At 37.2% G+C, this 27,942-nt stretch overlaps 1 protein-coding gene across 2 annotated transcripts; it reads right to left on the reverse strand.

The window, feature by feature from the left end:
• Positions 1–3: 3 nt before the first annotated feature.
• LOC148301005 (tyrosyl-DNA phosphodiesterase 1-like) lies at positions 4–27,942 on the reverse strand. Of its 2 annotated transcripts, XM_088273935.1 has the most exons (18): positions 27,415–27,942; positions 23,794–23,901; positions 21,386–21,649; positions 20,608–20,781; positions 19,784–19,852; positions 18,015–18,314; positions 16,954–17,055; positions 16,421–16,624; positions 13,768–13,959; positions 11,671–12,009; positions 9,938–10,040; positions 6,776–6,898; positions 5,672–5,767; positions 2,452–2,622; positions 1,982–2,147; positions 1,518–1,717; positions 623–830; positions 4–352 (listed from the first exon to the last, which is right to left on the reverse strand). In XM_088273935.1, exons 2-18 carry the CDS (start codon positions 23,891–23,893, stop codon positions 224–226), a joined length of 2,940 nt encoding a protein of 979 aa, XP_088130061.1. In that variant the 5' UTR covers positions 23,894–23,901; positions 27,415–27,942; the 3' UTR covers positions 4–223. The 2 variants fall into 2 exon arrangements, with proteins under 2 accessions (XP_088130061.1, XP_088130062.1); XM_088273936.1 differs by lacking the exon at positions 23,794–23,901.

Below are 27,942 nucleotides of genomic sequence, written 5' to 3' on the forward strand. Positions count from 1 at the left end.
ACGATGCCCACACCCGGGGAGGTTGCTCACTAGTGTATAGAGTGACTGGGTGTAGAAACATGGGAAGATAGAGTTACTCGGATGATGCCCACACCCGGGGAGGTTGCTCACTAGTGTATAGAGTGACTGGGTGTAGAAACATGGGAAGATAGAGTTACTCGGACGATGCCCACACCCGGGGAGGTTGCCCACTAGTGTGACTGGGTGCAGAAACATGGGAAGATCAATGAGATAATTCCCATACCCAAGGTGTTTGTTCTTTATTATACGGAGACAAATTTAGATCATAGGGCACTGGCAGCCTTTTACGGTCATCTGGTGCAAGGGAAAACTTGCTGGTGTAAGATTTTTTCTGGAAAAAAAATGTTGGATGTTCATCACTTGTAAACACAACGTAATGAAATTTTAAAAATTCAGTTGTATCATGGGTAGAATTATGAATAAAGTATTTATACTCACTACGCTTTAGCGATCACTCAAATCAGTCAATGACAGGAGGTCGTAACCCTGTACATGCCCAGACTTCCATATTCTTATCTCACTGTGATGCGGCATGGGTTGACAGAAAAATCCAACATTTGTGAAAACAAAAATGGGCGCTCAAAGTATTATTAATACTTACATAAACAAATTTGGGTATGAAGAGCACTCCCGCTTCGTAGCAGTCAATAGTGAAGTCTCCATCATTGAAATTTCCCCAGGACTCCGGGGCCAGGGGGGCCGAGGTCAGCAGGAAGAAGGCCGCCTCGGTGTGGTCGGGAGACAGGCGCAGGTAGCTGTTCATGTGCGGCATCGCACGCTGCCTGTTGTACTTGCTGTCTTTCCAATCACTTTAAAACAAATCAAAATTCTCATCTTCCAACCATTTAAGCGCCAACCTTATTGTCCCATACCGGTAAGAAACCATTCTCTTGCGCAGATGTATTTTCTTCTTTTTCTGTTCGTGGTTCCGTGTGATAACGATTATGTTTCATCATAAGGGTGTTTTCTTTATGTAATGCGCCGCATTGGTTTCTGTATCGTGGTTAGGGCTTTGTGTTAGGTTGTGAACAAGGGTTATTTAATGCGCCCCATTGTGTTACTGTATCGTGGTTAGGGCTTTGTGTTAGGTTGTGAACAAGGGTTATTTTTTTCCATCTTTTGTTAGGATAGTGATAAAACTTATTACGTCAAGAAAAAAAAATCGCAACCATTAAAGGGATTCCTTATAGAATGTTGATCAATAATAATAATGTGGGAAATGCGATGACTGAATATTTTCTGCAAATGCCTCGGCACTGTTCCGTGTCTGCTGTGCCGGTCGGGGTTGTGGTGGTGTCCGTGTACCGGCCAACGTCGGGTTGGAATCGGATCTAGCTGACCAACTGAACCAACAACTACTAATTCACACTACACAGATCGTGGATCGTGGATCGCAATCCAACCTATTGGTTGTTAACTAACACTAAGCGTTGTTAGGAATCAGTGTCGTTTAGCGCACTCGTCGCTGCTCTAAGAAGGGGGACCGAGATACGTACTAGAGGAAGTCGTTGATCCATGTCTGGCGCAGATGCAGCGTGTTGAAGTAATCCAGCGCGTAGCCCCCGTGCGGGCCATCGTGGGAGGCCTTCACGGTGTCGAAGGACGGGTAGATGATATTCAGCTGAGGATCGTTCGTACCCGAGGATTTCTTCATCCCGCGGCTGACTCGGCTCATGAACTCGTCCATCAACCAGAACTGCAATCGCAGCGTGTTCAAATATGAGCATTTCTTGGATAAACATAATGCAATCCGTCACTCCATAGTGCTGGAGTGCCAGCTGATGAAACAGCCATAGAGCTGTCATATTTCATGCGCTGTATGGCGCTCGTCAATGTTTAACGTACGAGATAATAAAATGGTATTATTTCATTTGAGTACGAGTATCAGCGAGGAATTAGAAACGGTTAAGTTAAGGAATAAATCAGTGCAAAAGGTTGTAAAGGCCGAGTATACAATTACCTCCGGTTTTTTCCCATAATTGGCGATTGCAGATGTCTGAGCTACCACCTCCCACTCGTGAGGGTCTTTCTCGATGAGACAATGTGAGGAGAGCAAATTTCCCAGCCGTTCCAGGCCCCATTCGTAGTCGGAGTCGGCTTCCGGTACGGATGCCACCAGAAACACACTGAAACAAGTCAAACGGCAATCGGTCTCCACAGGGCAGGGCGCATGCACGGGGCACAGTCTCCAATTCCATTCTGGATTCATTTATACGGAGGTGGAGGCTTTATATTTTAAATCAAGGTTGATCGGATCTATCAGCTGTGCCCGAGTTAAGGGAGCTAGAACAACGATTTGTTCAAGAAATACTCTGATTCTAATTATTTTAAATACTTTGCTTTCAAAATGTGTCGGGGACAGTAATACCAGCAAAAGATGTTTGTCTACAGTTCAGTGACAAAAGTGATCAAATGTGGGTAGGTACTCACTTGATAGCGCTGAAGTCAGCCCGCTCGATATAGGTTATGAATGAAGATATGCTGGGTTTATCGTAGGACTTTAGGTAGGCAATTAGAGACTTCCTGAATTTGGTGGGAGAGTCCCCGTACTCTGGGGGAGAGCCCTTGCGCATTTTTGGGCACTTGGGGCTTATCCACAATCTGCAAAAGGTTTCAACGTATTGTACAATGTTTTACATCAATTTAAACTTATTTATTTATATTTCTTCATTGCTCGTCATAATTTCACGGTATATTCATTAATTTATACATATTTTATACATTGACTAAAATCCCACACAGGCAAAGCCTGTGTGAGGGTAAATAATATATGTAACACCGGGGCTTTTTTTAAGACAAAAAAGATCCCGGAACTCACTTCAAGTTGTCAAGTTTTCTACTAAAAAAAATTATGTGATTTAAATATTCATTACAATACCATATTTGATCATTCTCAACAATTATATAAATGAAGATTGTAATGAAGATGATTATGAACGTAGACACAAACATTGTTGTGTCTAATTGATATTGAAAATTTAATAAGTAAGTTGATCATGTCCATGAAAAAAGGTGCCCCGAACGCCATTACACTACGGTACGAAGTCATTGTAATCATTTCAAACCAGAAAATAGATGGATTAAGAAACATGAAGGAAAAGATGTTTCAAGAATAAGAAACAGTCAAATTAAAATACATGCTAAAGCATAACTAGGAAAGTCAAATTAAGAGTACAAAATCACTAATTAATATGATTTGAATCTCTTCGAGAAATTCGCTCATACACCAGACTGCTCATCGGACAAATGTCAATAATCTTCTCCTGCAAACCGTAAAGTAGTAAATCATAAAACAATAATTATGCAGTTCTTTTCACATTTTTTTGCTGTAAATTAAGCCTGTGAAACTGGAACACATGTTAAGCATGTGGATTACACAAAGGGACGATAGTTTACTAGATAAATGATAGTTTCAACCAGACGGGTGTACAATGCAGAGGGCACGGTGCGGGGATTGGCCTAAACTCTTTTTATGGCCAAATATTGTGTGTCGGGTTGTGATCTCGCGGTTAGTGTCGCGGACTCTCGAGTTTCTGGGTTCAAACCCACTCTTCCATAATTTGATACATTTTTTCAATAATGATCTGCTTAGGCTCACAGAAATAGCATAATTTTATTTATTTATTTATTTAAATAATAAAAACACAAATATTTTTCTTTTTAAAAAAAAAATATTTTAACCTTTAGACACTCATGCGCCGCGAGCAATAAGGGTAGCGCCCTGCCTAGCATTTTTGTGAAATGTTCGCGCGACTTGCTACCTACACGTAGCTGTTATAAAAATAATCATATCTCTAAAATTAGTCTTCCTATTTAGGTATAATAAAAAACATTTTCAAAATAAAATATTTTTTTTAATTTACCGTACTTAAGCAACTTTGTTTTATTACGGTCCGCCTAATATTACGCTAATATTACGCCTCTCCCAAGAGTCAACCTTGTAATGCAGGTATAAACACTAATATTACGCATCTCCCAAAAGTCAACCTTGTAATGCAGGTATAAACACTAATATTACGCCTCTCCCAAGAGTCAACCTTGTAATGCAGGTATAAACACTAATATTACGCCTCTCCCAAGAGTCAACCTTGTAATGCAGGCATAAACACTAATATTACACATCTCCCAATAGTCAACCTTGTAATGCAGGCATAAACACTAATATTACACATCTCCCAATAATCAACCTTGTAATGCAGGCATAAACACTAATATTACACATCTCCCAATAGTCAACCTTGTAATGCAGGCATAAACACTAATATTACACATCTCCCAATAGTCAACCTTGTAATGCAGGCATAAACACTAATATTACACATCTCCCAATAATCAACCTTGTAATGCAGGCATAAACACTAATATTACACATCTCCCAATAGTCAACCTTGTAATGCAGGCATAAACACTAATATTACACATCTCCCAATAATCAACCTTGTAATGCAGGCATAAACACTAATATTACACATCTCCCAATAGTCAACCTTGTAATGCAGGCATAAACACTAATATTACACATCTCCCAAGAGTCAACCTTGTAATGCAGGCATAAACACTAATATTACACATCTCCCAATAGTCAACCTTGTAATGCAGGCATAAACACTAATATTACACATCTCCCAATAGTCAACCTTGTAATGCAGGCATAAACACTAATATTACACATCTCCCAATAGTCAACCTTGTAATGCAGGCATAAACACTAATATTACACATCTCCCAAGAGTCAACCTTGTAATGCAGGCATAAACATTAATATTACACATCTCCCAATAGTCAACCTTGTAATGCAGGCATAAACACTAATATTACACATCTCCCAATAGTCAACCTTGTAATGCAGGCATAAACACTAATATTACACATCTCCCAATAGTCAACCTTGTAATGCAGGCATAAACACTAATATTACACATCTCCCAATAGTCAACCTTGTAATGCAGGCATAAACACTAATATTACACATCTCCCAAGAGTCAACCTTGTAATGCAGGCATAAACACTAATATTACACATCTCCCAATAGTCAACCTTGTAATGCAGGCATAAACACTAATATTACACATCTCCCAATAGTCAACCTTGTAATGCAGGCATAAACACTAATATTACACATCTCCCAAGAGTCAACCTTGTAATGCAGGCATAAACACTAATATTACACATCTCCCAATAGTCAACCTTGTAATGCAGGCATAAACACTAATATTACACATCTCCCAAGAGTCAACCTTGTAATGCAGGCATAAACACTAATATTACACATCTCCCAAGAGTCAACCTTGTAATGCAGGCATAAACACTAATATTACACATCTCCCAATAGTCAACCTTGTAATGCAGGCATAAACACTAATATTACACATTATGACTAAAATATTTATTGGAACCAAAAATAAAATGATGGATCGGTATCTCAAATCACTATTTAGGTAAGCTAATATTCATATTTTGAATACTATTATCATAAATCAGTGAAATGCATCACAATCACTTGTCCTGTATGGGACCGGTGGATATTGAACGACGCGAATCCGCGGTCCGGTAAAGGACCACTGGGCAGCTTAAGGTTGACAAAATGTCTGAATACGAATACATGCACAAAAAGATTAAACATAAATAAATAGGAATTTTGAAAAGTTACCCTTGTGTTTGATTTTCCCACTCATATTGATACAAGTTGGCCGTTGAAACGACAACTCTGACTGAGGAATCGTCGTAAACAAAAATTGACATCTTGCTGAAAAGAAAATAATGCCACACATTCTTGAGTTTATTATTTTTGTAACACAATTACTTGTTAAATATATGTTTAGCTATATATATATATATATATATATATATATATAGCTATATATATATATATATATATATATATATATATATATATATATATATATATATATATATATATATATATATATATATATATATATATATATATATATATATATATATATATATATATATATATATATATATATATATATATATATATATATATATATATATATATATATATATATATATATATATATATATATGTATATTCTAGGTACACAATTATTTGTTAAATAGATATATTTGTTAATATACATATTTGAATTTGGAGTGGTAAATCAAAAAACACACTCCAAATTCGGCAATTCTGCTTATTGACATAGGCATTTAATCAAAAATGTGCCTCATCGGTGAACAAAATTTTGCATTGAAAAAGAGGATCAAGCTGAATATTGTTTTTGGCCCATTCACCGAACCTGTGGCGCGCATAATGGTCATTCAGTCTATTCATGGTGAAATGGCAAAATGTACTGACTACAAATCAACTGCCAAATTTACAGTCGGCAAAAACAATATTACCAGTTTAAAAAACAATGTCAACATCAACTGTAGAATGGCCCAGAGCAGTCGTGTACTTAGCTTTGAGAATAGGTGTCTGCGGATATTTTAGGCGTGTCGTAGTTTGACTTTGTAAGGAATGAAGAGATGAGGCGTAGGACATAATAGCAAATCTCGGTCACAGCCGTCGTCAACAAAAGGCGATTCAGTTGGCTAAGGCCATGTCCTCCGCATGCCTCCCGAGAGCCGCCATCAAGCTTGCCTCTTTTACAAGACATCAGGTTTGCGCCGCCCAGGACGATCACTGCTCACTCGGGAGGACGCAAGGAAGCTGGCGGTCGACAGAAAAGCTCGGAGACAGTTAGTGGACTTCATATGGGGAGCGGATATGGTTTGAATATCAACTTACGTGTTATGAAGCCCAAAGTCACTTTTCATCTGGACCTTCTCAGCTTCGATGTGCTGGTGGGTTTCATCGATTCCCTCCAAGGTCGGAGAACCGTCTCCGTAGAGAATGACTAATGGAGTGTTTCTACAAATAGATATTGGGTGAGTGAGTGCGCTTCCTCTCCATCCTCCATCCTCCATCCAAAATATAATAAAACAACAACTATTTCATTTTTTCCACTGTTATTTCATTTGACCAGTGACTGCGTTTCGTCGTAACCGATATCATCAGACTGGTAGGAGACTAGACATTTATCTAGTTCATTAGAATTTTTTACTTTCTTACTTCTTATTCTTTCTTTCTTTCTTATATCTTACTTCATTAGAATTTTTAATGAAGTAAGAAATAAAGTTCAATCCCGATTTTATTTCATTTTTCTGACTAATGAGTTGAATTGAGTGAATTTAAGTAGTGTATCATAATAATATTTACATTTATGTTATGGTAAGAGAGATTTTGTATTATTTTAGTATAGAAATTGATAACTTATGTAAATTCTGGAACTGTCGGTTGACAACTCCTTCTACTGCACATTTGTCAAGTGGAAAAAACTATATGACTGTTGTTTTATTATATGAAATGCAGGACAAAACATTAATCTAATAACTTGGTTAATGTCAATATAACACTACACGTTCACACACTCACACAAGAACAACATGCACCATATGTAGGTGTGAGTGTGTGGATCATGCTATGGTGCCGCCACTCAGCAGTAGCGACTATCCCGATGAAGAGACACCCACCCTGGTTTCGAACCCGGAAGGCTAAAATCTGTCCTATACTAACATACTGACATGTTAACTCATTCATAGTGTCAATATAAATTGGTTACGGAAACAAGGTTTAGAGTCACATTTTGAACCCATTGCACCACTAATGACGATGATATAATTTGTTCATACAACACACTATTTAATTTTGACAAATTTTTACAATTTGTATCAAGATTACCCCTAGATAATTAAACATTTGTCCACGCGATGACGCCCTTCTGGGTGCAAGTCGAGTGCACTCACTTCCCTGCACCCCGCACCCGCCAGGCTTTGTTTACGGAATACTGATTTACTGTTAAATGTCTCTTACATTCATTTCTAGTAAACCAAACTTAAGTGTCATGTAACCAGTTACTATTTTGAATAAATACTTTCGATAATTTTCAAATTTTTAATTGCGTAGTCCGCCTGACGAATATTTAGTTACTATGTATCTACAAATATAGTTTAGTTATCTAGAGTTAATACTCAATTACACACAAAATAAAAATAGTAAAACATAAAAGCAATTTTTTTTAAGCTAGATCATTATGGCGGCTCATTGCCAGGTAGTTTAAGTACGTGGAGAGCCACCAAAAATTTCTCACTTTCCCATTGAGAATTCACTCCTCTTTTTCTTCAAGGAACACATATTGCATAATCTCGATGGGTATTGTTTGACTGGATTTGGTGGAATTTATTTATTCAATTTTAATTCAATTCAATTTTATTCAACAACAAAAAAATATCAATATATACATAACAAACAATATTCAAGGCGTATATGTTAAAAGTAAGCAAGAAGACTGAAAGGTGTAGACTAATCCTGCTTGGGAAAACTCCTTCGGACACATGGAACAGATCAATATCCAATGTGACAATGTTTAACATAGCGGTAGCTCTTCCTGCAGGCATAACCATTGGCAGGTTGGTCCTGTATACAGGAATGTGAAACAATCTATGCCGACTCTGTTTTAGGTAACTTATCGGGAACATACAGACCAATGCTCCGGATAATTTCAGGATTATCGATCATACCGCGCAACAATGGATAAAAATGCGTAATCAAATACACATTCCTTCTAGTCTCTTAACGATTGTAGCCAAGCATACCCTGGAGAAACTCGGTTGGGTAGAGCCAAGGATAATAGGCGTACTGTCTCATGTAGAGATACCTCAGAAACTTCGTTTGGACTTTCTCTACCATAAGAGAGTACTTAAGCTCATGTGGTCCCCAAACCATCGAGCCACTCTATATTATTTCATCCTCATTTGATGAAATATTACAAGCGCAACGAGTTTGTTTACGAGTGCGTTCGGTCATTTTGGAGGTATTGGATGTTAAAATATTGTAATAAAAATATGAAATCAATTGTGATTATTACATTTTATAATGAAATCAGTATCCAGAATAAACTTATTTATGAATACAGTTATTGTCATTCGGTTTTAATATTTAAAAAATCACTTCAGAGGCAAACCGGCGAATCGCCGGCTTTGTGAGTCAGTGACAAATTGACCTTGGCTGGCGAATTGCTGGCTTTGTGTGGCAATGGGTAAATTTCGTTAATTGATCGATAATTGGGAAACTACCACAATTTCTTAAAATCTACTGTGATCATTTTTTATGAAAATGATACGGTGTTTGTAAATGATGCAAATTGGATCCAAACACGTGTCACAATAGATTTTAAGAAACAGTGGTGGTTACCAAATTTTTAATGTACTCTTTTTATATAGCGCAACAATGTCTTCGCTTCTAGTGCTAGAAATTATGTTATCCTACTATTCTGAGACATTATTTCGGTTTTAATTTGTAAAAACCATTTTGTAGTAAAACTTAATTTTTAAAATGAGTTAAATTTCCATTTGAAATCGGATTTTATCATTTATGTGGTGTTTAGAAGGTTAGTTTGTGATAAACTGATATATCTGAAATTATACCTGGGTAATTGTTATGGTAATGATGCTAATAGTTGTCATGGTTTTGACAAATTTGGATCAAATATTTAATTATTCAGATATTCTGTGTATGGACACATCATCTATCTATGATATGATAGAATTTTGCTGGCGTGGGACTTTGATGTGTCAGAATTTTGACAGGTTGGGATTAGAATATTTGACTATTCGGATATGTCAGAATTTTGGCAAGTTGAGATTTGGATAGGATATTTCCATATGTGGATATTCTGTGTCCATACATATGATAGAATTTTGATGAGTCAGAATTTTGGCAAATTGTGAATTTAGGACTACGGGTCATTGATACTGATATTTTGGCCTAGGGCTTGATGTCAGTATTCTGCTTCAGGGACATTATAAATTAGGTACACATGGTCGTAAATAATATATGAATAATTATTACTTGTATCCCGCCTTGTTGTATTGAGCCAACAGCCAGTCAATATCTATGGTGTTGTTGATTTGCAGGGATCTTTTGAGTTTTCCAAAACTAGAATCCAGTAAATCTGAAAATGATGTCAAATATTTAATGTTCTCATTTACGTGAATTCCCAATATAGGATTAAGTATTTATTTAATAAAGTCCTCGTTTAGGTGAATTCCCAAAACACGATTTTAAGGATGTTTTATTTAATTAAGTTCTTATTTAGGTGAATTCCCAAAACATGAGTAAGATTGTATTATTTAATTAAGTTCTCGTTTAGGTGAATTCCCAAAATACGCTTAAAGATGATTTTCAAACACAACAAAATACGGTGGAACCTCTCATAACGAGTAATTCGCATAACAAGCAAAAAAATGTGCAAAATTTGTTCCCTTAACAAGCAACATTTCGCATAACGAGTTACAGAGAAAGGGCAAGTCACTTTTTCACGATATTAACTTGTGAACCAGGACTTCTGCCCAGTCAAAATAAAAAAATGTTTTGCATAATGAGTGTTTCTCTTAACGAGGAAGATTTCAGAACGAATTATGCTCGTTATGAGAGGTTTCACTGTTCTGTAAACGAATTCATTAAATGTCATCCGTGTGTTAACATTATTATTTCTTTACACATTATGCCAGTTTAAAGTTGGTCTCTAATTACCGAAATAATAATTAGCATAAACGAGTCATATGCTTATACAGTTCGGTAGTGTAAAGGCAAAGGGATATATCTGTCAAATTTTTAATTTTTAAGTTTGTTCCACAAAATGTCTAAAATAGTGTATTCCATAATCTGGCAGAAGGAATCTAGCTGTAGTTGCAATACTTGTTTAGTTTTATTAAGATATGTACATTTTAAAATGCATAAAACGAATGAGTTATTTAATTTCACAAGTTTGTTCTTGCTCTCCCGTAAAATTTGGTCTAAGACAGATATACCCCTTTGCCTTTACAGTACTGAGTTTACGGACGCCTTGAAGTAACTTGTCCGCACCTTAGTTCAATGGTTAGCACATTTGGCTACCGTGCTGGCTAAATACAAATAATTATTTAATATTATTACCCTGGACTAGAGGAATGTTGACTGTGGCATATGATGAAGCTACCTCGGATGGAAACAACGTTTATCGGTGTTACAAGATGTTCTCAGAGAGGTGAGAAGATGAACAAAGAGCGTCCCAGACGCCCCCGAGCATGTCAACTTCAGACCGAAACATCGATGAAGTGTATCACAGTGTGTTGGCCAATCGTCAAATCACCGTTAGAGAAGTTGCCGAGGACTTAGGTCCTGCGATTGGCTGGTGCCATTCCATTTTTACCAAAGAGTTGGGCATGAGACGGGTCGCCGCAAAATTCATACCAAAATATCTCAATTTCAACCCAAAACAGCTAAGTAGCTGGTGACAAAAAACAACACATTTATAATGCCGCAGCCGCCGTATTCCCCAGATCTGGCCCCCTGTGATTTTTTTCTTGTTCCCGAAACTGAAAAGGCCCCCGAGAAAGGACGATGGTGATTGAGGAAATAGAGATGGCATCGAAGGAGGAGCTGAACGAGATCACAAAAGTGCACAAGCTGAACAACTATTTCCTTCTATTATCACAACTACAATAGAAGCAAAGACATGATGAGCAAGACTGAAAGAGCTATGGGGAACGGCGATTAATGATTAATTAAAAACACACCAATACATATATACATATACAAACCTTGGAATGTGATGGACAAGGATTGAGTGTGCGTGTGCGGAGCAGAGGCGATGGCCGTGTAGAACAAGTAGTAGGGAGCGGCAGCGCGGTGTTTGTCCTCCATTTTCCCAGATGACGGGGAAACAGCAAACATTACTTTTTCGCTATTTTTTTCCTTTTTGAATTTTTTATTCATATTCACAACTTTTCTGTCAGTTTCAGCCACAGCATCGTCCTCGAACGGATACATTTTATTTTCTATCATCAAATTTAGTTGGCATTCCACGGTTTTGGTATCCTTCAGATGAGACGGTATCGACAAGACTTCGGTCTTTTTGTAATCCATTAAAATCTCCTCCACTGGAAGAAGCGCATCAGATTACTAACACTATACCGATACTCGATACTCGAACACTATACAGATCACTGCACCCATCTGTCTCTGCAAACAATCTTTGCCTCTTCCTCATTCTTGCATCTCCATGAGGAGATTATTCCCAGTCTTTGGAGCATTTGGAATACTTGATCATGCCAAGTTTTCTTGCTTTGCTTATAGAAGCGATGATATTTTTCAAGATTTAAGTATGACGATGAGGATTTTAATGTTTTAGAATCCCATCCTCTGAGTGAGCTTCGAGTTGTGGAAGATGAACAGTAAAAGATTGCTGGTTCTTTGACTTAAGTTTATTCTATATTAAATTTACTAAGAGCTCTACGTGAAAGACTGCTTTAACCTGTTAACCGGGCGGGACGCATAAATACGTCAAACGTAAACAATATCGGGTACCGGTAGGACATATGAATACGTCCTTGAAATATATGTTGCGCCCTGGAACGGGCGGGACGTATATTTTTCCAACAACAAAGGTATTAGTCATCCATACATGTCTCCACATGAATTTAAGACACGGAGTGAATCAGTATTCGCACCCGTTACAAGTTGCGTAATTGGACAGCGGACCGCCCGGTTAACAGATAAAAGGAGAGACTTTTCTAGAATGACGCTTGCCGGACTATGTAGGTATTGAAACGATTGCAGGATGTTGTTCTTACCACTACGGCAGCGACATACCCACATTCCTTACAATTTTACATTAACTATTTGTTATCAACTACAGAGTGAACATTGCTCGCTCCTATCTCCCCGAATATTTGTTGATAATTTAGTTGGAAACATTCGTTGTCTGGAATTTTTAAGTAATTAATTCCAAGTTCCCATGAAAAAGGAAAACAGACTAATTCATTAGTTCACAATGAAAATCTTGTGTTTAAAAAATAAATGAAAATTCATGATGTTTCAAATAAATCTGTTAATTTTTATACTTTTTCATCCACATCACATCATCATTCATCTATCTCTGATAAGCATACATTTTCCATCACCATCTCTTACTGTATATGCTGTAAAGTCAGGTAATGTTACAGACTTCAAATTTGTATGTTATTATGCCCTGGAGGGTGTATTGGTGTGAGTAACAACACCAAGATGAAGCTTGTCAGGAGCTTGATCCGCTCCATTTTTCTCTATGCTGCTGAAATATGAACCATAAAAGCAGCAGAAAGGAGAAAAATTGATGCCTTCGAAATGTGGTGTTGGAGGCGCATGCTCCGAATTCCATGGACAGCTAGACGCACCAATGAGTCCATTCGCCAGGAACTACGCTTGGATGGCTTGACTCTGGCCAATATCTGTACCCGACGGATTCTCCAGTTCTTTGTACACGTTGCGCGTGGCAACGAGGATAGCCTGGAACGACTAGTTGTGATCGGTAGCCTGGAGGGAAAGAGAGGGAGAGGAAGATCCCCCACACGATGGACCGATCAAATTAAGGCAGCAGCAGGCACCTCAGTGGTTGGAGCGCTACGTGCAGCGCAGTCAAGGGATAACTGGAGAAGAGTCATTGCTTCAGCAAGGGTCACAACCCTCAGCAATGAGGAATAAGACGGAGAAGAAGAAGAAGATGCCCTGGAGTGGAGTGGAGTGATGTTCAGTATATGATTAAGTTCCGTATGTAATGGACGCCCTGGAGTGGAGTGGAGTGATGTTCAGTATATGATTAAGTTCCGTATGTAATGGACGCCCTGGAGTGGAGTTAGAGAAATAGAATGATTGCTTACGGTGCGGATGAGAATATTTAGACAGATGGCCGGCGCTCGCCTTCTTGCAGGAAGTGTCGGCAGGACACGAGATGGTTGGTTTCATGCCGGGAGGATGGTAACATTCCTTGAAATGTTCTGGGTTCTTCCGTATACATTGGCGGCCATACTCACACGGCGGTAAATATATTTTATTAGACGATTTCTTTTTATCTAAAAACAAATCAATAATTATTGTGAAAATAAAACAAAAATTCTTAATGAAAAATATACACATCATTTTTCGACATCTCAGCATAGATGAAAAAGAATAAGTCTGAGCATTTACGGGGCTTACAATTTTCATAGGCTGGTTTAAGTGATCAATTTACACACGTGTAACATTAAAAAATTCTACCCATGATTGACAACCACACTATTCAAATTCTTAGAAGTTCTAAATATATATGGTTCAATTTCGAAACATATTCTTCCATATTCCTCTTCGTCTATGTTGAGATGTCAAAAATAATATGAAAAATAACTCCCGCAATTAGAGATAATCCATATCTGTGGACAAGTATTTGGTCTCACTCAAAATGTTGTAGGAAAGTAAATAATTAAAAATGAAAATAAATACAAAAATTTAACCACTTGTATAAGACCACTTTTTTTAAGTGTAAAAATGACTAGTTTTGAGAAGTGAATATTTTGTGATAAGCAGATGAAAATGCAATAAATAAGTACTGATCTCTATCAGAGTGGAGGAGGTGGGGATTGGTTTGACGGGGTATAAAAACCAGGAAGTACCGAAACGACACTGGAAGGTTGGTTTAATACCGGGACGGTGGTAATATTGCTTAAAATGTTCCGGATTCCTCCGCATACATAAGCGGTCATACTCACACAGCGGCAAATCTATTTTAGAAAATCGTTTTTTATCTAAAAACAAATAAATAAATTACATCTATCGTGGGTATACTGGAAAAAAATGGTAACTCTAAAATCCGTGTTATTTAAAGCTTTTAGCCTGAATAAAAAACACATTGACATAATTTGCTATGCAGATTACGCTGTTCTAATTGCCAATTCTGAAAATGATCACCAGAGGCAGCTTTATAGATTCCACCTTTTATCTCAAAGATTTAACATGAAAATCTCTATAAACAAAACAAAGAGCATGGTCACTTGGAGACATCTAATATGATGCAAACTTGCAGTCAATAATGAAATCATAGAGCAAGTTATGCAATTCAAGTACATATTTGGGTGTCCAAGTGTCCAGCAGCAATAACCTGTGCAATGAAGTAAGAGAGCGAGCAAACAAGGCCTCTGCTGCAGCTGGATGCTTAAAAACATGTATGGAGAAATAAATACATGCTCACAGAGAGTAAGGTGAGAATCTATAAGATCTGCGTAAGACCGATCTTGACATACGGCACAGAAACAAGAACCGACACCGCGAGAACAAAAACCCTTCTTAGGACATCCGAAATGAAGACTCTACGACCCATTGCAGGCCTAACACTTCGCGACAGAGTCTGTGGTAAGACATGTTACAATGATTAAAGAAAACACTTCGTTTTTTACCACTTGAGTTTTATTATAGACTACATGTTTCAGAAGTTAAACTTCCATCATTCAGGTCTGTATAATAACTACTGTATAATAGTTATTATACAGACCTGAATGATGGCAGTTTAACTTCTGAAACATGTAGTCTATAATAAAACTCAAGTGGTAAAAAACGAAGTGTTTTCTTTAATCATTGTCACTTAATATTTCAATAAAATACATTGATATTAATTTTTGACGAAGGTTTTTTATTTTGATTCAAAAGAGAAGTATTTGCATTTTTATTATTAAACAAATATTTCAATTTACTTTTTCTGTGAGTCTAAGCGGCTCATCATTCGAAATAGGTATAAAATTGTGGTAGAGTGGGTTCGAACCGAGAAACTCTGACTCAAGAGTCCGCGACACTAACCACGGGACCACAGCCACAGCCACAACACTTTCTTTCCAGTTTATTTCATACTTATTAGTGTATACTACTAACACTATTGTGTAAATTTTAAGCCAATAAAAGCTGTTTAAATATAAACATCATGCATGTGTTTTATTCTAACCTACCTATAACATTGATGAGTAGTCTTTTAGAAGCATGAAGATATCCTACAGCCATACGGTAATAATATAAAATAGGGCCATGTCGGCCAAGTTTCATAGTAGTTTAATACAGGCGGACAGGTAGGACACTCTAAAGCTAGGTATGCCGTGTCACCGAGGTATTCCAATTGGGCCGTGTCAGGCACCGGTGGCTGACACGGCCCAATAAGAATACCTCGGTGTCGGCCACCGGTGTCAGTCACGGCCATCAACATGTTTAATTTATTTGTTCTTATCATACATACTTTTACGTTTCATTCATTGTATGTAAATATGAAGAGAACCGCATTTTACAATCTGCCATTACAAACTTATCTCCGTATAAGGTATTTTGTATTTCTTCTTCTCCTGACCTTCATTCGCACCTAATGGTGCAAACCAAGGACAGGATGCATAGGGCACTGCATCAGATCAATATAGGTTGGATCTCTTAAAGCAGTGCCTATGCATCATTATGACATGCCACCGGATGGGCCGAGTGTCCCATTCGGTCGAGTTACATACTTGGGAATTGTGGAATTTAAACCTTTTAGGATGGGAATTTTCTTTTTGAAACTCTGTCGATAATTCAGTCCACTTCTGCCCGGGGTCTGCTTGTGACTGGTGCTCGGGCTTCCATGTTGCACATCCAACAAGGCTTTCAGTTGTTTCTCTATGATGTCCGGATTGGACGAATCCGGCGGAATCGGGAATGATCCCCTTCCTGAATACCTCGCAAGTATCTTTTCCACTAAAAAAGAAATCTTTAATTTGAATACTGTCACTGAATGTTACATAAATGAACGGCAGGGGGAAAAAAGCTGTGTTTAAAAGGGTTCGAATGTTTTATGCTGTCTGCGCTTTGTGCCTCTGATCTCGCTAAGGTTTTACTTTCTGACTCAGAAAAATCTTGTTTTTTTAGGTTAGCTACTGTCAAAATTATACTGCTATGTACTGATGTGAAAATTAATAGTGGAATACATTTGTAATTGAAGGGAGAGGAGGTTACTATTTTCCGATGATACCTATATACATAGGTATATATACCTTGTGATACAATTACTATAATGTCAAACTTACGATGAGGATGTGAATATTCTTCCAAATGTTGGACAGTGGTCCGGTAACATCTTGTATTGTACATGCAAATATTTTTTTCTGAACTTTGGCTGTTATTGAATTCTGAAATCACAAATATTAAAATATGAAAAACAATACAGAATTTGGGATTCAACATGATATAAATCTGAAAAGGCAACCCCTCGGATCGAGTAAAACCTTATTCTACCATATCTTGATTCCTGTTTTAAAATTAATGATAAATTTTTCCTTATTATACAAAATAAATACCCTCTGCTTAATAAATGTGGAATAATTTTGCAAGACATACTCTTATCTCCAAATCCGTGTATAATTTCAAGGGGTCTCCAAATAACGCCCACACACAACACCATAAGTGCATCCACATCTACATTCATAAACGTTGGTTTTTAGAATCAATTTGAAGTAATTGCGATGCAGTAATAACATGTTACACAGTCCGTAAAATGATCGCTCAAACCAGCCACAGATAAGGTCGTAAGCTTTGTAAATACCCAGACTTTGTCTTTGAGATATCGATTGAATCTATCATCAATTTTATAAGGTTATTGGATTGAATTCTACTTTTATTTGCTATGATAATTTGTGAGGCGTTTCGTTAAGACGAAATAATAAGTTCTTAATAAGTTCTTAATAAGTTAAGACATTACAAAACACTTTTCAGTGTTTGATAATGTTTTAATAAAATCCTATACCCAAAAATTTAAAATGGAATTCTACCAACTGTCTGCAGTTACAATAAATACTTTATCATAAAGACTGTTTGAATGGTTTTATAACTTAATAACATCTTTGGAGGCATCCATTCACATTGTCAATTTGGCTAGATAGCTTCTTCAGGACTGATCACCTCGGGTCTAAGACTCAAGGTGATCAGTCTCCCGTTCCTCGGGTCTAGGACCATATTCAATAGGATACAAGTGCAGGAGACGGAGGCAATGGTCTGTGTTTTGCCTAAACTGTTACGGGCACACAATAGCGCTAGAATGGCAGGAGTGAAAGAGTAGACGCGGGAAGGTGAAAGAGAAGACTGCGCTCACGAGACTCGGAGTCCTTGCTGGGCCGGAGCTGTTGGATGAGCCCCGCCAGGCCTTGGCGCGGTTGGCTGGGCCACGGCTTGCCTGTCGGCGGAGGAGGCTCCTCGTCAGAGGACTGTTGGCTCTCGGAGTCTGATGGAGAGCTATCTCGCTGAGCTCTTTGCGGCCTGGAAGACGTTACTCGTGACTGGGAAAACATTTTCCTTAATATTTCCAATTGTTCTTCGATATTCTCATTATCTCGTTTCAAGTCCCTGGGAATGTTGTAGGAGCCATCTTTACTCCGCAATAAGATCTTTTCCACTGAAAACAAAAACCGCCACACCGCGACATTGTACTTTATCCGTTTAACATGTTCACTGCATTATATGCAATTTCAAGACTTGCCGAAAAAATAGACATTTTCAAAATGCTTAAACTATACAAAAATTATGAAATTAATTTTTTAAATATTAATACACACTCTCTTTGTGTGTAGCATTGTCTCAAACCAAGTTCAAACATAATCTCCCCATAAGTTATTCATTCATACTTGAACATGTATTTTGTATTTTTTTACTAGTGAATCTTATGACACGCTGACATAAAATCTTCTAGGCCTTATCCACATCTGATGGTGCATAGGGCACTGCATCATATAGAAGCAGTGTTATCTCGGGTAATAACTTTGGGTAATATTGAACAAATATTAGAGTGAAAAATCACTTTTTTCAATATTTATTTGACCCCCCCCTGGGAATCGAACCCGGGAGAGGTCCCGGAGAGAACGGTAGCCGAGCGTGCCGACCATTACACTACGGAGGCGGGAAAAACTGCCTAAAAACTGTAAGGGTATACTCTCAATTAGGTTTTACTTTTAATCCGTTTGACTCATTGTTGTCTTTTTTAAGCCACGTAAAATATGTTGAGATGTGTTGAGATGGTTCCAACACTAATGTATGGAAAAGAAGCGTGGAGTTTGCAAAGGAAGGATATGAATGTAGAATAAATACAGTTGGAATGCGTTCATCAGATGAGCGTGCGGAAAAATGATGTATGATAGATGTTCGAATGGTAAAATTACAAAGGAATGCAAGGCTGATATGAGGATTATCAATAAAATTAAGTTAGCTGTGTTGAGACGGTTTGGGCAGGTGAATTTAATGAGCAAAAAAAGGCTGAAATTTCTCTTAAATGTAAATTATCAATAAAATTAAGAAAGCTGTGTTGAGACGGTTTGGGCAGGTGAATTTAATGAGCAAAAAAAGGCTGAAAATTTCTCTTAAATGTAAATTATCAATAAAATTAAGAAAGCTGTTTTGAGACGGTTTGGGCAGGTGAATTTAATGAGCAAAAAAAGGCTGAAATTTCTCTTAAATGTAAATTATCAATAAAATTAAGAAAGCTGTGTTGAGACGGTTTGGGCAGGTGAATTTAATGAGCAAAAAAAGGCTGAAAATTTCTCTTAAATGTAAATTATCAATAAAATTAAGAAAGCTGTGTTGAGATGGTTTGGACATGTGGAATGAATGAGTGAGGCTTTCCTCACTCATTCATTCCACATGTCCAAACCACATTCTTTAATGGTAAGACAAATTTATTAGGTGAATGTGGTTGGTAATAGAGAAGCAGAGGAAGATGGAGGAAAACTTAGCATGATGAAGTAATTTAAGTACTTGGGTGTGGTCAGGAATAATCAGCGTGCATGTATGAGAAGATGTATGAATGTGGAAGAGGCGAAGATGGTGTGGCGGGGTGTCATGAAGTGGAGGAGTCTAATAAAATACGCTTACAATGCGGATGTTTCAGCTCTTTGAAATGCTTGGAGCTCAGGCTGTAGCAGTTCTCGCCGTATGAACAAACTGTAACCAAATATTAAGTAAACCATTATATCTGAACAACTTATGCAGTACCACACATCACCATCTCAGGGTAGGCAGAGAGAATAGAACGCCACACCACTCTATATTTGCAAACATTCTTCATTCACGTGCATGCATCTCCTCCGACCGCCGATTATTCTGACTCCCGACTAGGCCGCTTTCAAGTTTTCCCGGTCCTCCTCTGCTTCTTTTTCCGACTACATTCGCCTCGTAAATTTGTTTTACCGTTCTTTCCTCACTCATTCGTTCCAAATGTTTAAACCATGCCAACACACCCATCTTAATTTTATAGAAAATGCTTATCTCAGCCTTGCATTCCTTCCTTATTTCATTAATCAATTAGAACATCTATCAAAAATCGTTTTGCCGCACATTCGTCTAAGAGATTGCATTTTGTCTGCATTCAGTCTACTTTCGTCCTTCTTTTACCAACTCCATGCTTCAATTCCCTGTGCTTTCAAAGTCTTGCCTGGAACAAGCTCTGTTCATACCTTTTTTTAAAAACCTAACATCTAATTTTGGACATTTGAAATAAACAAGATACGGATGTGCCATTCGGGTAAAGAAAATGTTGTAAAAGCATGTGTATTTAAAGTAAACAAGTAACCCATTATAAACTGACAGTTGTGTGAAATTGTGTGGCTGAGAGTAGCAACCCTGGTAGAGAGTAGGGGCTTCTCATCTTTACATAGTGGAATAAATGTGGCGTGTATTGTTGGGATAGAGAAACCTACTGTTATTTGCCATTTGGGACATTTGCCCTTTGCCTCTCTCTCCTCTGCAACTCCTTCGGGATGATGGATCGGAGTTTGAATCAGTTGCTGCTTCTGTCTTAGATGGCTTGTGTCGACGTCCTGACAAATTTTTCATAGATTGAACGGATTCATCGTCCGATTCGCTCGATAAACCTAAAATTCCATATTTTCATGTGGATTACTTTTACAATTAAAAAGCAGCCTCATCAGATTCCAATGTTTCTCCATTATTTTCAAAATATGAGTTCAATTTCAATTTCTATTTTAATTTATTTATTTATAATTAACATACACATTACAAACATTAAATTTAAAGCGTATTGGTTGGTCCTGTGTATACGAATGTGAAACAATCTATGCCGACGCTGTCTTAGGTAACTATCGGGAACATACAGACCAATGCTCCGAATAATTTCAGGATTATCGATCATCCCTCGCAACAAATTAAGAAATTTCAGAGGTGCATTTTTACCATATTATGGATATATATTTAACATATTATGTTTAATGCGAAATGTGAGCCTACTTAACTGAGCACAGGTAATCAAAATTTGGAGCAATTGTGTTATTTTCACAAAACTAGACTTTTTTAACTAATCACCAAGGTACACCAGTGTGCCACGACACACGTGCGGCGGAATAATGCACTAGAGGATCAATAGGATGAATGCTGGCGACAATAAAACATCGCAAATCATGACAACAAAAATAAAAACATAGCAACACCGATATATTACACGTATAAGTCAAAGGTTACCTCGATTAGATCTTCGAGATGTGTTGGCATCCATCTTGTATTTGGGACTACTTTCCACCGATGACGAAGAACATTCAGAGGTTGATTCCGAATACTGTCTTGATCTGTTAGTTTTCTGTTTTTGACTGTGTCTTTTGCTCTTAGTTTTTAGGTTTTCTTTGATACCTTTCAGTATTGTGAGTTGTTTCTTTTGAACGGGGTCAAAATCTTGGATTTCCTCTTCAAAATCGTCCGAATCGCACAATTCTTTGAAGAATTCTTCTACTAAAATAATATAATATATACAAACAAATAATTACATTAGAACAAGACATGAGCTATCAAATTAAATAACAACTGTTTTTAAACAATTTCATTAAATTATTAGATTGAATCACTTGGAATTAATGATGCCAATCAGTTTGTAAATATGGTTGCGTGTTGCGTATTTCTAGCTCCTAACATATTTGATAATTCCACTTAAATAAAATAAACTGGAAAGAAATATAAACCGAGAAAAAGTAACAAATACCATCCCAATCGGGCGACGGAAACAGAGTCAGGCACATCTCTAACTAGAACCTCCAACAAACACTGGAGCGTTCTTCATCTCTTGTATGTTTATGCGGTTGACACCTTATTTCATTTCATTTTGTGACATCTCAACATAGATGAAGAAGAATATGGAAGATGAAGAAGAGTATGGTCATGCCCGGACTTCCATTTTTTTTTCATCTATTTTGAGAATCTAAAAAAAAACTCCTAAGCAGAGATAACCCAGATTTGTGAACAAGTGTTAGGACACACTCGAAATTTTTTGAATAAATTATTTGTTGATCCAGCACCGCAGTACTAGTTAGAGCGTTCAGACACGTCCCACGGGGTCGACTCCCAGAGTGGGTAAAAAACATATCATTGATTTTACACTAATATATTAATTTAATATGCTGAATAAACCACTTCCTTTTATAAAATTAACAATCAGCCAAACATTGCATCAATCTGATGTAGTGTCCTATGCAGTGTTGGATAAATAGATCATGGGATATGGGTCGGAAGATTTTGTTTTGATAAATTTATATTTCTGAAAATAATAAAATGTATTTCTTCTTCTTTTTCCCAATAGTGAATCGCATTTCGTCGTTGATTACACAAATGCAAGGTGACCAGTCCTGCGCTTCAGGTGCCAGTCCAGGATGATAATAAATAAATTTTAGTGTGAAAAAATCACTTATATTTAATTTAACCCTGTGGGAATCGAAGCTGGGACCCCTAGAGCGGTAGCCAAATGCTCTAGCCATTGCGCTAGTTAAAATATACTTCTTCTAACCCTTATCCGCACCCAATGGTGCATAGGGCACTGCACAGTATTATCTTGATTGTTACTTATATGAAGGCAAGGTGATCACTCCTGCGCTTCAGGGACCAGGATAATAAGGGACCCCCCCCTGGGAATTGAACCCGGGACCTCCAGCACGGTAGCTCAACACGCTAACCAATGGTGCAATCACCACGGAGGCGGAAATATATTTCAGTCAGACATAATGTTAAAGTTAGTAGTTGAAGCATTAAGTCGCGTTTGGTGATGTTGGAGGTGCTTCTGCGGTTCTTTATGTAAGGTACTGCATTGTGTTGTCTTTCTGTGTGGTAGTTAGGACTTTGTGAGTTCCATCCTTAGAACTAAACTTGTGAAAGGGATCCGTAGTGGAATGTCGATGAATAATGATCGATTACTAAACATGTTCTGTGTCTGTCTGCTGTGCCGGTTGGAGTTGTGGAGGCGTCCGTGTACCGCCCAACGTCGGGTTGGAATCGGATCTAGCTGACCAACTGAACTAACTATTCATCCTTTTCCTGCCTACTCTGGGGCTTTTTTACAAACTTATTTGTGGTTTTGGAAATTTGTATTTATTAACCCTTACTGGTCCAATGTGGAATCTCATTCGACATCGATTTTTTCTTCTTAGGTCTCATGTTGGATGTTATTTGACAATTTTTTCATCATTAGTATTATTTATTTAAATTCTAAGCTTACATTTTTGTCACTCGTATCTATTACAACAGTATGTGGAGCAGAGGACAAAAGTTTTTTTTTCTAATTGAAATGTAACTGTCTACCTAGATTTTGTTTTTAATTTCGGGGGACCAGAAAGGGTTAAAATTGACAGTGACAGGGACATTGGAAGCTTTTAAATGTAAATTCACAGTAAAATCGGGATACAATTTTGTTTTACGTTTTCAAATATTTTTTGCAACTTAGTTCATAAAATAAGATCGCTTCGCACGAGAGGTCTGTCAGGAAGCTTCGATGCTTCTGATGGCTCTGGAGCCGGGAATGTGGTCGGTCTCCCGACCTTTCCACGCCGCCTTGCGCACCCTCCGTACAGCGAACCATCGAGCTAACGCCGCATATATGATGGATATCTTACAGTGTTGGTGACTGAATTGCTCCAAGTGGTCCTGGTTCAACCTATAGCAGAGTGAACCGTATTCGCAGGCCGGCTTATTTTTTGAACTCATCGCGTTCATTTATTCACCTGAAATACAGCAAATTATGTACACAAAGTTGTCTACAAATGGCTTTTACAGAGTGATTTAACGGTGCGTAGGACACTGTATCAGATTGGTGCAATGTTAATTTGATCGTTTATTAATTATACGAAGGCAAGATGGTCAGTCCTCGCATCAGGTATCAGTCCAGATAAATATATATTAGAGTGAAAAAACACACTTTTTTATTTTGACCCCCTTAAGAATGGAATGTCCAGTATGGTAGCTAAATGTGTTAACCACTACACTATGGAGACAACTTTGAGTATTAGTGAACATTAAAATTTTAGTAATGACATATTACACTAATAATTAAACCTAAATTGGTATGCGAGTTTGTGGCTTTGTTTTACAAAGTATATGTTATCATATTCTATTAATGCCAATACTCGGAATCCATCCATAAGGAGTTATTTGACTTATCATTTATTATCAGTACATTTTATCAATCGTTGTTTCTAGGAACTTTCTCTTACGCATCCGTTTTATTGTATCAGCCAATTAAAAGTACGAACCAAAGAGACTAATTTCCAAATTGAGATTGCGGACAAAAACTTCACATCCATACATCTAGTCATACATGCCCTCCGATTACGCAGACTTTTGACACCACAAGATTTTGGGTTCTTTTTTCGGCTGTCCTCGTTCTGTTCTCCGGCTCACATTCGCCATACATACTCAACATATCTATGTAATTTATTCGTAATTTTTAACGCTCTCCTCATTTTCCTATCAACTATTCCTCCTCCATTTTAATTTCCATATAGCGGTCAAATCTTACGCTCCTTCGCTTATGTCGTCTCTATTCCATCCAACATTCCCTCTTGGACACAGATAGAAATTGGGATATAGATCATGCATCAAAAGATCTACAAATTTCATAAATCAATTAGATTTCAGCAGATCCATTCAATATTATATTAAATTAAGAACTCCCTCCCACAACACGAGCGACTTCTTCTTCTTCTTCTCTTGTCATCTCATCTCCACTGCTGGATGTGGGCCTCTTCCATTCCTCTTCTATTTGTTCATGCTTCTCCTTCTCGGGCCGCTCACACAGGAATTGTGTAATCGGCCCATCTTCAGTTCCCTACCTAGCCACATGCCAATGGGCAGGTCATGCCCCAATGGGCAGGTCATGTGGCGATCCACTATGCAACGCGATCCATTATATCGACAATTTTAGTTCGGCATCTGATTTTTATCTCTCAGACTTGCCCGACATTTGCCATTTTTATACAAACTATAAGTAAACGCAATAAATAAGTAAAGTCAACATAGAAGAAGAAGAATATGGAAGTTTGGGTATTTAGGCTGGTTTAAGTGATCACTTTACACGTGTAAATTCACCAATTCTACCTATGATTGACAACCACACTACTCAAATTCATGAAACTCCTAATTATATTGATTAATTTCAAACAAACTATTTGAATTCACAAGAATTTCACTGGAAACATCTATGATGAGATGAAAGAACCTTTTTATTAAGCAGAAACTCTTTCATTTGTATGTGCGGTCAGAATCCTGGATTATATTCACATACTGGAGAAACGCTAAAATATATACATTTCATTTTTATATTTAGCTAATAATTTGACCAGTTAATTTATTTACAACATTTTGAGTGTTTCCGAATCTGAATTATCTCCAATTAGGAAATTAAATTAAAATGTGATAAGTAATGTTGGGTTAGCTATTGAATGACTCCTTGATAAGAACCTAATTCTGATTTAAAATAAGATCACTGGGTGCAATTCTGCAATATAAATCCGATACAAACCTGCACTCATTCATCAGTGTCAATACTTTCACAACACTACATTTGCGGTGTGACATTGTACATATAACGTTACTTGCGTACAGGTCAAATATCTTTGTAGCGAATACGGATTAACGAAATTTCCAGCATAACGAATCTGCAATTCGTCCCCGGAAAACTTCCATATAAAATGTACTCAACCAAAATTCAATGTAGCAAAGCCGATCATAAGATAACGGTTTTTTTTAACTTTAAAATGATGTTACAATTCGTTTTAAAACATTAAGAAGTCCAAAAGAAAATTCCCGATTTTTTTTTTCAAAAATTGAAATCTGTTTGAACTTGATTTTTAATTGACTTTTCTTTTATTGCTAATAAATTTCTTTTTTCCAATAAAGTCTCACACTTTGAAAATCATGGTTTCATTTCTGTTGTGTCCTGAAGTATGTAGGTACCTATATTGTATTGATCGGGTGTAGTGTAATAATCTTTTTTTATTTTCTAATAAGAGTAGGTGTAATATAGCGATAAAATAAATTTAAAATGTGTCATATCCTATACATCCAGTGTAACGAATTTGTATTACGGTGATTTTTTTTTGTTTGGTAATGTAAAGTTCGTAATACCGAGATTTGACCTGTATTATGTATTTCTGGCTAGTATATATCCAATGTCAAAAACTGAAAAGGAATAAAAACTAAGAAACAGCAGCGGGTACCATCCCAAAAAAGACATACACCCCATCAGGCAAGTACATAGATAAGAAGCTATGTCAATTTTTGCTGTTGTATTTTGCAAATAGTGGCATAGCCAATCGAAATTGTTTCATCATGTACATAAATACAAATAACAAATTAGAACATTTTTTTTACAAAATCCATTTAACAATTACATTGTCAGAATGATGCGATCTATTTCAGATCTGTCCACATTCATTATCCACTTGTGCAAGTCCTCGCCAAAAGTTACATTTCCAAAATTGCACAAAAAATCCTCGAAATGCAAATCTGTTCCGTTTGCTGTATTCTATCGAAATCTTAATTAAAGTTGCGACAAAACGGGACCAATCTCGTGTTGAACCAATTTGAAATTAGAATTAAGATTAAATCTAGAATTCCTGATAACTTATAATGGAAACGTAACGTTTTGTTCATGTTAAAACGTAACACATAAGTTCATTCTGCATTCAGAGAAGATAATTATATCGAGATGTTGGTTATCCAAGTACTTCTACTTATACTTGTTATGTTTAATGCAAGGTGGTGTGGCGTTCTATTCTCTCTGCCTACCCTAATTTCACTTATTTTGGTGATGCGAGAAGGAGCTACCCGGAACCAAATTGTCTTCTAGAAGACACAAGAAGAATCTTGATGTAGGCCTTATGGCTTTTTTTTAAGAAAGATTAGACTCTTGCGATTAGATCTTTTTGGTGGTCTACCACAGGGTTGGCCGTACAGTGCGATGTGGGGGAGTCTGGACGGTTCCATTCTCCCCACATACTATTGTCTCCTTCGTTGCCTTCCCCATCTAACGACATTTTCCATCTCGCATATTTCCCTTATCCTGGCGTTTTTTATTCTATCTCGAAGACTCTTTCCTGATATGCTTCTTAGAGGCTTCATTTCTGACACTCTTAAGTGCGTTTTTTATGCAGACGGTGCCCGCTCAATTTGTGACGCGACGTGACTTCTCCCACCGGATGCACAGAACGAAAGCGTACAAAAGTGAAAACATTTACCTGCAATTATCCGGAATCCACTCACATGTAACACACAGCAGTAAAGATGAAAAATAACCACGTCAATTTGAAGAAATCCACGACAGATTAAGAATTTGCACTGATTAGATAAAAGGATGAGATAAACACCAATTTCAAGAAATAAAACAGTTCGGAGAATGATTGTTTATTATCTTATCTTTCACCGAAACTTCAAATCATCAAATGTATAAAAAAAATAAAACCAAGTATTGAAGGAGCTGTGCTGTTGAGCAGCTAACATCTTAAAACCTGCTAAAATGCAAAATCAAGCATGGGAGGCCACTCATCCTAACATTTGTTTCATGTTTCATCCAAAATGGTTTTTAGCACTCTCACATGTACATTTAACGTCCAAGTGAGAGTACTCAAATTTTAAATTTAATATTATCAGCAGTAGTTGGCTCCGTCTCCTTTTATCTCACTAACTTTTCTATCCGATAGAGAAGGACAGGAAGGTAAGCTTATCAAATAATTGTGGGACTCAATTCCAAACTCGGCTATAATACT

This window comes from Brachycentrus maculatus, unplaced genomic scaffold (assembly GCF_059751285.1).
Source record: "Brachycentrus maculatus isolate JH-2025_06_01 unplaced genomic scaffold, ASM5975128v1 h1tg000620l, whole genome shotgun sequence".
Taxonomy (NCBI): domain Eukaryota; kingdom Metazoa; phylum Arthropoda; class Insecta; order Trichoptera; family Brachycentridae; genus Brachycentrus; species Brachycentrus maculatus.

Excerpts from the sequence above, each read along its gene's own strand:
- LOC148301005 (XM_088273935.1), bottom strand. The coding sequence starts at position 23,893 with ATGAACGCGATGAGTTCAAAAAATAAGCCGGCCTGCGAATACGGTTCA. Across the intron at positions 10,041-11,670 it reads CTTGTCCATCACATTCCAAG|ATTTACTGGATTCTAGTTTT; the intron begins GTTTGTATATGT and ends CATCATTTTCAG. Across the intron at positions 831-1,517 it reads TGGATCAACGACTTCCTCTA|TGATTGGAAAGACAGCAAGT; the intron begins GTACGTATCTCG and ends TTTGTTTTAAAG.